The 12,122-nt window shown below is 44.3% G+C and overlaps 1 protein-coding gene across 8 annotated transcripts in view; it reads right to left on the bottom strand.

Annotated features, from left to right (window-relative positions):
• The window catches only part of ME2 (malic enzyme 2), a 1,978,505-nt gene that overhangs the window by 423,168 nt on the left and 1,543,215 nt on the right, over positions 1 to 12,122 (bottom strand). For all 8 annotated transcript variants that reach the window (XM_044082071.1, XM_044082092.1, XM_044082073.1 and 5 more), the window contains one exon: positions 6,786 to 6,900. In XM_044082071.1, the coding sequence (XP_043938006.1) occupies positions 6,786 to 6,900 (115 nt within the window). The remainder of the gene's footprint in view (positions 1 to 6,785; positions 6,901 to 12,122) is intronic.

Here is a 12,122-nt window from a genome sequence, read left to right as displayed (position 1 = left end):
GTTCTGGCAAAAATCCAACCCATCATGTACACCTTCATGGCTTCACTCAACTAGTCCAGTCACCAACCAGGATAAATAAAAACTCCACCAAGCACACTACCCTGGACTGGATACTAGTCAGTAAGAGCCCCCAGTCATATATAACAGGCTGCTTATCAGATAGCCTCAGTGATCACTCCCCAACATTCCTACTCAAAAAATACCTATACCAAGCTAAACCTGTCATCTACCGTCAAATCGTAAAAACTAAACTTTAACCCACTCACATTCATCTCACCCCTCAAAGAATGTAACTGGCATCCTCTAAAGTACCTCAGTCTAGATTATGCAGTTGAATTTTTTAATACTACCTTCCTGAACATCCTTAATTACCATGCCCCCATAAGATTCTCCAGAACCAAAGCACAACCCTCCCCATAGCTACAGAAAACCACTAAGTCAGAAATGAAAAACCGGGATAAAGCCTGGGAGCACTGGCGCAAAACCAAAACCCCCTCAGCTAGACAGAAATTCCTAGAACTATGCAATAGAGTCAAAAAGCTAATAAAACAGGACAAATCCCAATACTACCAGTCTGCCCTAGTCTCCTCATAACACAGCCCCAAACAATTCTGGTCCTCCATAAACTCCATCCTCCACCCAGGTAAAGTCAGTACCCCCTCCTCCTAACATCCTTCACTCCTCAGAAAATATTGCTACCTCATTCAACACACAATTCACCCAAACCATACTATCACTAGCTAAACAACACAACCCCTCTCCCCTCCAACCCACACCTTCAACTAGTAATCTCCCCACTGCCTTCTCTTTTACTCCTGTACCTACCTCCAACATAAAATAACTCAACTAAACTTAAACCCACCAAATTAGCAGCAGACAGCCTCCCAGGTGAATACCTACAAATCGCAGCTGATGCTCTGGCCTACCCAGTATCCATCTTGATTAACCGATCTCTGTCAGAAAGTTACGTTCCCACACTGTGGAAAGTATCACATATAATTCCCCTTCACAAAGGCAGACTCTCCACAGAACTAACCAATTACCGCCCCATAGCTATTCTCTCTCCACTCTCCAAAATGCATACACTCTCAGGTCTCAGACTACCTCCTTACTAACAACCTCCTTTCCAATACTCAGCATGGTTTTCGACCAAACCATAGCACCACCACTGCCTTACTCTCCTTTACTAACACTATCCTTCAGCATAAAAACAATGGCTATCTCTCCTCTGCTACTTTCCTAGACCTATCTAAAGCATTTGACATGGTCCCACACAAACAACTTATCTCTGTCCTCAATAACCTGTCCTTCTCACAATCGGTCACCAACTGGTTTCAGAGTTACCTGTCTGACCGCCAACACTCCATTGTATGGCAGAATGACATATCTCCCCAACTACCTGTCTCCATAGGGGTTCCCCAAGGATCCATCCTTGGACCCCTACTCTTCTCTGTTTACACCAATAATCTAGCCTCTGCCACCAAACATGGCACACTCATACAATACGCAGATGACTCGACCATCATCTGCTCAGCCCAGTCCCTACCAAAACTGCAAAAAGTCACACAGGAAGCCTTTTCCTCTGTTGAAACATGGTTATCCGATACCCGATTAATACTCAACCCAAACAAAACTAAACTACTCATCTTCCAACCCACCAAACAAACTCAAAACAACTCTCACTTTAACATCACGGCAAAAGACAACACCACTATATACCCAACTGAACACACCAAATTGCTAGGAGTGGAAATAGACAAACTAAAATTTGACATTCACATATCCATGACTGTAAAAAAAGTCCACAAAAAACTAGGAGCGTTATACAGAAATAAGCAATTTCTCACCAAAGCAGCAAAGATTTCAATAGCAAATTGCCACCTTATCTCCACCCTACTTTATGCCTCTCCAATATATACCAACCTAAGGCAATGTGATCTAAACAAGCTAGAGACCTGCTACAACAAAGTTGCCAAATTCGCCACAGGGGCATCCTACCGTAGTCACCACTGTCTCTCACTTGCTGAACTGGGCTGGCTTGAACTCCATCACCTCCTTCAGTGGTATCAACTCTCACTCTCCCACAAACTAGTAAACCATCCACTAAATGTCCCATCCCTCCAGAATATACTCCAACCCTATCGCACCACCAGACCACTAAGATCCATCAGCAAAAATCACTTGAAGATCACTAAAGCCAATAACTCTGCTGGTGAAGCACTATTCTCTTGCGCCATAGCCAAATTATGGAACTCACTCCCACCCACAATTACCTCCATACCATCATGCACCCACTTCAAAACTTTACTAAAAGCGCAACTAAAAACATGCTGGCTATGCCCTTGCAACTCCCACTCTAATATCATCCACCCCATCCAACCACTACCTTTCTTTCCACTCCACTAACTACCTTGATTATAGCAAGCTCAGATGCTCATAAGCCAGTACTTATTATACAGCACAAACTTCTTCTTCTTGTAACATTTGTTAATGTCTGGCATGCACTTCACAGATAAAGATTTTAGTTGTCTACTGATGTACTATGTTCTTCATCTGTAAATATGTTGTAAGTAATTGCTATGTAAATTGTTATTCACTATGTAATCCAATGTATATACTGTCTGTTTATTTTAACTGTGGAGCTTTTCTCCCCGGGCCACCGCTGAAAATGGACCTACGTCCAGTCGGACACTCCCAGCCAACAAATTTAAACAAATAAATAAATAAATAAATAAAAACCTTTTCCACTTGTCAGCACAGGATTTTCTAGTGCTGGGGCGTCTGGCCTCACGTATAACATCCAAGACTTGGTGAGCCTGCAGAGAGGATAAGAGTGAGTCCCTCCCTGCTTGTTGATATACCAACATCACTGAGGTGTTGTCCGTTTTCCTCACTGGAGGCGCCAGGGAGAGTAGAGGTCTGAAAGCTGTCATAGTGTGCTGAACAGCTAGCATCTCTTTTTGGTTGCTGTGCAGATGTATTTGATTTGGGCTCCAATGGCCCTGAATGCACCTGCCATCCAGGTGTGCACCCCAGGCATAATCTGATGAGTCTATGGTGAGGGTCTGGGCGGCGTGGGGCTGTGAGAAGGTAAGTCCCTTGTTGTGTTTGCATGCTGCTGCCCACCAAAGAAAATCTTTCCTTAGACAGGGTATCATAGGTATGACAGTTTCCACGTCTTGAGTGAGCTGACACCAAAGGCTTTTTAGGTACCATTGTAGTTTCCACATATGCAGTCTGGCATATGGAATAAGTAGAATGCAGGAGGCCATGAACCCTAGAGCTTGCAGGATTTTCCTTGCGGATAATTGGGTTCTGGTGGCTAGTTGAGAGAAGTAGCCTGTCAGGTAAGCTTGTTTTTCTGGAGTAAGGAATGCCATCTGGGATGCTCTGTCCAGGCTTGCTCCCAGGAATAAATTTTTTTGTGTGGGGACTAGTTTTAATTTTATTTTGTTGATAGTATACCCTAGGGAGGTCAGTTGGTCCTTTACAAAGGTTAGGTGCTGCAAAAGCTTTTCCTGTCTGCCTGAATAAGGCAATCGTCTAAGTAGGGGTAAATCTGAATATTTCTTTGTCTGCAAAAAAGCAATAGCTGGAGCCAGGCATTTTGTAAAAACTCTGGGAGCAGTGGATAAGCCAAAGGGAAGCGCAAAGAACTGAAAGTGCATAGATCCTGCCCTGAAACGTAGATATTTACTGCAAGATTCCCTGAATGGGATGTGTAGAGGTAGGCCTCTTTTAGGTCTAGGGTGGCTAAACAAGCATCCTTGGAAAGCACAGAAAGAAGCTGCTGAAGGGTGAGCATTTTGAATTCTGGTATCACCAGAAAGGTGCTTAGAATGGATAGATCGAAGATTGGGTGCCAGGCGCCCTTCTTTTGTGGGTACCAGGAGGACTCTGGAATAGAAACCTTGGCCTATTGGGTCTGCAGGAACATGCTGCATTGCCCTCATGGAGAGCAGGGAATGGACTTGCTTTCTGGGCTCTGCCCACTGGATTGGAGGAAGATCTGAGAACCCTTATGGGGTTGGCAGAGTGTGGAAATAAAATATGTATCCCTGGGACACTATGTTGAGGACCCATCAGTCGTTGGTAATAGAGGCCCAGTTGTATGCATGGAAGGAGAGTTTTCCTCCTACAGGCACAAACAGGTGGGGGCAGAGGTAAGGGGTGAAGATGTAAAGTCACTGTGACTTCTTACCATAAGGGGAGGCTTAGCACTCCCTGTTTTTGAAGAGGAGGAACTCCACTGCTTAGATCTCTGCATTCCGTGGGACTGCTGTCTGGGCAGTCTGCTTCCCCTGGGTCATGGCTGAGCTGGCCTGGAGGGGGCCGGAAAGGACCAGTGCTTGGAGGGGCAATGCCTGCTGATCCTTGGAGGCTGGACTTGTACAAAGTCTTTAAGTGTCTGCATAGATTTAGCTTTTTCTTCTATCTTTTTTAAGACCTCTTTTGCCTTGGTGCCAAACAAATTGTCTGGCAAGGTCTGTTCCTTAAGCCAAGCATGCCAGTCTTTGGACAGAACCAGTGACTGCTGCCCTGCAAGATGCTTCTAGGGCATCAAAGCCACACTGCAAGTTATGCTTAGTAACTTGGCTTGCAGAATGCATAAGCTCTTGTAATTCTTTATTTTCTAAACAAACAGGAAAGGAAGATATTTTTATTTGAGGAGTTCCATGGTATACTGCTGATATTTCAGCATGTGGAACTGACAATTTAGTGCTCTAATAGCAAGAGTTGCAGAGGTGTATACTTTTTTACTCCATCCGTCTAAAGCTCGGGAATTCCTGTCTGAGAGGGTGGGATTCTTAGCTGAGGTTGCTTTAATTCCTTTAGGTCCTTGGGAGATAAACTCTGGGTCAGCAGTAGGATTTTTGAAAAGGAGTTTGAGAGAGTCAAGGACTCTGTAGTACCTGTCAGGTTTCCAGGGAGCAGGAGGGAGGGTGTCCGGAGTCAAACTGGATTCCATAAAAACATCATCCACAACATCCAAGACAGGAGGAATGGCTAAAGGTCTGTGCCGTGATAAATCTAAGAATTCCCTGAGTCTCTTTTTTTGACTGAGGACAGTCCTGACATTCCCACTGGAAATGCTCCCTTAAAGTATGTACGGTTTCACCAAATGAGAAATCCTCGGGAGGAGAGGCAGAAGAAATAGATTCCTCTGCATCAGAATCCTCATAAACCGAGAGGGGTTGCATGTCTTCATATTCAGAAACCTCAGAGTCATCGGACTCCTGTTCAGATAAAACTACTGGGGACAAGTCTCTTTCTTTTGGAAGGGGCAGCCTGGCTTCCCCTAATAAGCATAATAAGGTCTTCCGCCATTTTAAGCATTTGAGATTCAGGCATGGAAGCAGGTGTCTGAGCTTGGGTCGTCTGTTTTTTAGGCGTAGTTCGTACTATGGGCCTTAGAAATTCAGTAGTTTTAGAAAGAACTAAAGACGTGAAAGTAGTCTGTTTGTGTCAAGTATCGGTAGTGTGAAGAACTTCCTCGGAAGCCGATGCTTGATCAGTGGCTCTGGACCCATCCAAGGTAGAGACATCCACAGGATCCTTAGTTCAAGAAGAGTCTTGAGGCATACCAGACTCCGAACGGATCTCGGCAGCGGCCTGCGAATCCACAGAAATGGGCATCAGGGGCTGCAAAAGCAGCTCACTGAGGACCAGAGAACTGACGACTAGCTTAACAGAAGCTTCATCGGCAGTTTTGGACCTGTGCGGTCTGTCTCTGTCTTTATCCTTACGTTTTTTCAGAAGATCGGTAGTCGGACGGCTTACCGAAGCCATATTGGAATAAGAGGACTGACAGCAAACATATATAGCTACAATAAGGGCCCGACGATGTATAGTTCTGGCGTTGAACAAAGCACAAAAGCGACAGTGAAGGACATCGTGGTCTGGGCCTAAACAGGTGACGCAGTAAGAATGGAAGTTTCAGTGTGGTATTTGCTTTCCACAGGCGAGACCAACTGTTAACTTTTTCTGACATCAGTTAGAGCAAGAAAAAAGGATCCCCAACAGGGTACTTAGCTTTCGAAGATTTCAACTTTAATTTGGAAACGAAAACTCAGGTAGCGGCCAACTGGCACTCGTGCGAACTACTTCTACTTCGGGCTCCTCGGCAAGAAAGACTGATGTAATGGCTTCGGCTGCCTGATTTTATACCACTGACGACCCAATGTCAGTCCTGGAGCAACAGCAACCAACGCAGAAATAGTAAGCCTCAGGTAATCGGGCCGACTGAGGACTACCCCTGGCAGGATAACCCAAGTGTGATGACTGCAACAGTGAAACACGAAGAACATGTGATGTTGCTCCCACAGACAACCCTAATCGATTTTAAGCAGATGGTTACCACAAGTTCTCTGGCTTCCACTCAAAATACATTAGCAGAAGGCATGCCTTACGATATACCCCTCAACCCTCCTCGTGACAAAGGAAAACAGACACTGCCTCTTCAACTGTCCCTCTCTCTGGATTGCTGCTCTTGAATTTAAGCGCCTACTTGAAACGTAGGTCAACTCAGCTGTAGCCAGGTCTCCATCCCTCCATACCATGCAGCTTGCTGAAAAATCAATTTTTCAGAGAGCATAACTGTAAATGTCATAGTTCAAAAATGAAAAATTATAGAGAGACAGGTTATTCTGGACCATATGCAGACGACCATCATATTGTGCTTTCTTGTGGGACAGTTCACTGTGTTTTCATGATCATTTATTTTAAGTCTTGACATTTGTGACATGCAATATCCAAAAAACTTATAAACAGCAAAGTGGAATTACCGATAATAGCGGAGGGCTTAAGTACATTCACTGCATCCAGAAAGTTTTTTACGGTTTGTGAGGGGGATTCATGTGCAAATGCCTCCTGGTTCCCATCAACTCCTTGTTTTCGCCCCTATGGAAAAAAGAAAACAGTGACATTCCTGCTTATTTAAAATTTTGTATCAAAAATTAGCAGTTCTCAGCTCCGATAAATGCAGTCCAAGTTCCTACATGGAACTAAGCAGCTTCTCACGGATGAAATATATTTGAAGCTTGGAATGGTGGTGTATTAACCATAATAGAAAGAATAACTGTTTAGTACATGATACTACTTCCATACACAAAAATCTAGCAATCAGAAAACAAATACACCTAAAAGCTATACATATCAAATACCCAACTATTAAGCACTCTTGAATAACTTAGGACTATGACGTCCATAAATGTTCCTACTTTGCTTCACCATGTTTGGCACATTTCACATTCCTAAAATAACATGCAGGTATTAACCAACTAAAACATCTTGTAATGGTACATGCAATCTAGGCTGCAAAACCAATCAGCTGTGCAACACAGTTTGCAAAGTCTGAGAAGATTCTGGCCCATCAGTTGTGCAGTGAGTTTTATTTATGTCTTCCTTCAGCTGGTACAGGCTCTTAAGTCATTTTAAGACTTTCAGAGGTTTCACTGATAAGTTGCCTGTGCTAAGTGGTAGTGTCTAATGTCAACTTTATAAACTATGAAAAAGCCTCTGCTTGCAGGCATCTTCTTTTCATTCTTCCTTTAACAATATGCAAAGGTATCTCATGAGGTAATGACAAGCAATGTGGTAGTGATCTGTCATACTGTGTGACTAGCAAGTGTGCCATTCACCTATTCTTGACCTGTGCCATCTCACTGTCTGTCTTTTTTAAGTCTTTCTTTTGGAACATATACAAGGCTGATGGCAATGCTTGTACCTCAGACAGTTTGTGATACTGCGACATTCAGAATATCATAAAAAAATACAGTTGTGTAAAGCTATTTACCATTACTGTGTAGGCTGAATAATAGGATTACTGTTGCAGTATAATTCTTTGTACAAGGGAATTAGCCACAGGAAGGTGTCTGTCTTTTCAGCCTGATTTCTTCTGAAATAGTCTGATGTCCTCAGAGTAGATGAACTTGTCACCTCCCTATACCAAGAAAATGAGCATCATATTCAGCTGTAAAAGGAAGAGAAACTTCTGTAAACTTCGGTTCTTGTTCGAAGCAAGAGAGACCCAAAATGTATGCCAAGAGCCCCAGGATATTCATTCACAGCATAATAGTGTAAATACTTCCTCTCTGTGAAGCCTGCAGAATTGTCCCAAGTGCTTAAAAGGGAGCCCTGTAGGGTGAAAAAAAAGTAAGCATATCCTAAGAAATGACCCTAGGACCAGCTAGGGAGTACCACATATCAACCTCACCTCCAAAGCAAATGAGAAAAATCTAAAAAAATAAAGGGGGGGGCATAAGGGAGTGGAAATGTTATTTGAACATTTATGATTATGCTGAGCATCACAACTGTACTATGTTGACTGTAAGATTCACTGCCACAGTACAATTCCTTATACACAGTAAGAATACTAAAATGTTAACTACCCCTGGGAAACCTGACCCTGGATTACGGAGGTGATTGTGACTGCATTGTGTCTTGGAGAACTGCAGTAGTAAAAACTGCCATGCTTTAAGACTTTATTGTCCAATTGCAGTGTATAGAGGTGGTTTGATGATGGCCCACATTGCTGCCTCACAGATGGTCTTAGCTGACATTTTTATTGATACCAGGAGTGGTGGCTTCTCAAGCAGAATGCACTTCGTAAACACTCAGGAGCTGTGGTGAGACCAAAGAGCAGGGACCTTAACTGGAAGTGAACAGCTCTAAAGTGGAAGCAAAGTAATTTCTGGGATGCCTTGGCTATTCTGATGTGGAGACAGGTGTCCTTGAGATCAATAGAGCACACTCAATTACTTTCTGTAGACAAGGCAAAATTGACTGCAACGTGACCATCCTCAACTGGATCTTGTTATGTCAGCTCTGCAAATGACTGAGATCCAGAATGGGATGGGCCTGAGATATTTGGTTTTCTTCATAACAAAAAAGAATCTTAAATACAATTCAGACCCTGTCTGATCTGCTGGGATAACCTGGATAGCTCTTTCTTTTGGAACAGAGAAAGCACTTCTCTTTGGTCTACCTTCAGCTGGTGTGGTGAAGCATCTGGAGGCAGTCTTGTCAACTGAGACAGCTGGGAAAAGGGAATTGTTTGATAGCAGTTGGGCAGAAATTTGGGAGAGAAAGGCCCATGGTATCCCCGGTTCCCTGGACCTCCTCAACTTCTGAGCCTGTGTTTATTAAAGGGGCGCCCCTCAGCTGCCCGTCAGAAGTTGACTTAAAAGACCAACCCTTGGATTTCTTAAACCAGTGTGATTTGGGACTGTTTTTATTCCTGTTATACGACTTTTGAAGGGTCAAATAACTCCCATGGCAAAAAGCATTTTGCCATCCTGTTCACACTTCTGTACTTTCTGTTTTACAGAAGGATCAAATAGAGATGATCCATCACAGCAGGTATTAGCAAACAACACTCTATAGTTGTCCACAAAATTGCATAAGTAAAGCAAGGCCTGGCATCTCATTGTAATGCCTGGTCCTGCAGCCAAATCCGTTCCACTAGATGCATTCTGCAAGAGCCACATGAAGTTGGTAACATTTCGCACCATGCTAAGCGAAGTTTCCAACAGTTTCTTGGAGTCCAATAGGTTCATAGGTAGGTACTAGGCTATCTGCTCGAAGGCATTTATAAGCCTAGCCAGAATGTGTTGGCTTTCGCTGCCTCCTTAGATTAGTTCCCTGTGCCTCTGTCCAGCAGAGCCACTGAAATGATCCCGGAGGTAAACTTTCTGTTTCCCATCCACTTGTCAAGGTTTCTTTTGAAGAGTGCTAGCGAGGAGCTCTGCGTAATGTAGATTGGGATCTTGTTCCAAAGCATTGGAAGTCTCTGGGACAGGAATCTTTCCCTCCAGCACTTCCTATTTATTGATGTGGTGAGGTTTAGATCCCTAGAGCGTGTGGCTCGAGGGATAACGTTTTTTTTAGGTGGAGCATGTCCATCAAATCTGGGTTAGACATGGCCTTGTATGTCAGGCAGAAATCACCTCTGAGTAGGCGGTATGAAACAGAGTACAGCTGTAGTATCTTCAGTCGAGCTGCATAGGGCATCTGTTTGAGGCCAGTGATCCTCCTGGTGAGGTAATTCTGTGGTCTTTCCAGCTGTTGAAGGTGTCTTGTAAGGTACATTCCAAATGGGGCACTGTACTCTATGATGGGTCTGATGAGTAGAGGGGCACAATAAACTCTTTTGATCTGGATGCAAACCCTTTTGTGATTAGGTGGGCCACGTAGAAGGATTTCCCAACCACTATGGCAATGTGATTATCAAAGGTGAGATTACTATCTACTTGGGTCCCCAGATCCCTTATTACGTCTTCCGTATTTAGGGGACTACCACCTAAGTGGTAGTTTGTGGGTACTTTGTTTTTTGCAAAGGGGATGACAATGCACTTTTTGGCATTTAGCTTGAAGCCATGATTTTGACACCAGGTATCCGTCTCAGTGAGACGCTTTTGGAAGATGTCCGTGTCAGCCAGAGAGGAAATTATAGCCCCTAGTTTGCAGTTGTCTGCAAACTTGGTCAGGCACAGTCCTCCTGTGCCTGCCTGTACCTCTAAGATGTATATGCCGAACAGAAGGGGTCCTAGGGCTGAGCCCTGGGGAACGCCACATGTAACCAGTTTAGAGTCGGACCTAGTTCCCGCAACTCTCACCATGTGAGTTCTGTCCATGAGCCAGTTGGCAACACATCTTGAGACGTAGGGGTTTATGTTCAGGCTGGTGAGCTTGTCTATAATACCAGAATGGGGAATGGTGTCGAAGGCCTTAGCGAGGTCTAGGTCGGCTGTCTTATCATGCTGTCAATATCAGTGAAGGTAGTCTTCTCAGACTGGTAAGTGCCTGCGACGCTAATTCTCTCTGGAAGCATTTCATATGAGTGGAATATTTTAAGATTCAAGTGCACAAGATCCTGAAGCATGCATTTGCTTTCATACTCTGTGCGCAGCCCTGGATTTCCTATGGGGGGATGGACAGTATCTTATGTCATCTCTTTTTTAGTAGCTGCTGCCACAATAAAGGAATCAACTAAAGGACCATTAGCCCATTGCTGTCTGTCCTTGGAGGCTAACCCTAAGAAGTTTTTATGGTTTCTGAGGCACCGATTCACTTTTGTTGGGGTCCTGCCATGACCTCCTGGCAGCCAGACTAAGCAGGTCGGAGGCGGGACAACCCAAGATGTACAGGGGGCCAAGGCCCCGAAATACCTCACAATGAGGATTACCGGTCTCAAAAAGATGCCCTACGCAGACGGTCTCAAAAAATTCCAGCTTTACTCCGTTGCATATCGCCTACTCAGAGGCGATCTCTGCCTAACACACAAAGCTATGCCAAACCCAGAGTTGTTGGACATGCTCCACTTAAAGAAATCCCAAGCAACTCGCTCTGGGGAACTAAACCTTGTCTCCACACTAAACAAAACATGCTAGAGGGAAAGATGCCTGTCCCAGAGACTTCCCATACTCTGGAAAAAACTAATTATCTATATCAAACAAAGCTTCTCATTAGCACTCGAAGAAAAATCTTGATGATTGGATAGGAAATAGGAAATTCACCCCGGGGATCACCTCTGTGGGTCTGGTTGACAGGGCACAGGAAAATAATTTTCTTGGGTGGCGAAAGCCAGGGTACCTTTTTGGCTAGGCTTGTATAGGCCCTAGGGCTGATAGCCTAGTACCTACCTATGAATCTATGAACCATAAGTCTCAGAAAGGACTTCTTTGTCCTGAAAGGGTGGGCCAAAATCGCCTCTGCCGCAATAGCTCAAAGATCTTGCCAAAAGGGGTGTCTTCCAATCCAGACAGGACTAAAGGGAACTCCCTCTATACCCCCACGCTGGTGTCCAGAGTGATGGACTCTGACGAGTGTGTTGCCTCTAAAAATCCCCTTTCTTGGAATGGTTGGAGGGGTATGATTTGGCTCCTCAAGACAGCTCTTCTTTCTGTTGTGCAGTAATTTTGGGGGCTAACTCTCTGCTTTGACCCATGGCTGCAAAATGGGACTGAGACAGAGAAAAGAGTGAACCACAGGTTGGAATTGACTTCAAAGTCGCCTGAGTATCCAAACCCAGTGATGACAAAATGATCTTTCCCATAACCTAAAAAAAACCTGTTCCAACCTCAGCAGGATCCAAGGCGCCTGCTTCAGTGACTGGATCATCT

Source organism: Protopterus annectens, chromosome 1.part1 (genome assembly GCF_019279795.1).
Source record: "Protopterus annectens isolate FY-2018-M chromosome 1.part1, PAN1.0, whole genome shotgun sequence".
NCBI lineage: Eukaryota > Metazoa > Chordata > Ceratodontiformes > Protopteridae > Protopterus > Protopterus annectens.
This window is presented reverse-complemented; position numbering and strand designations above follow the sequence as displayed.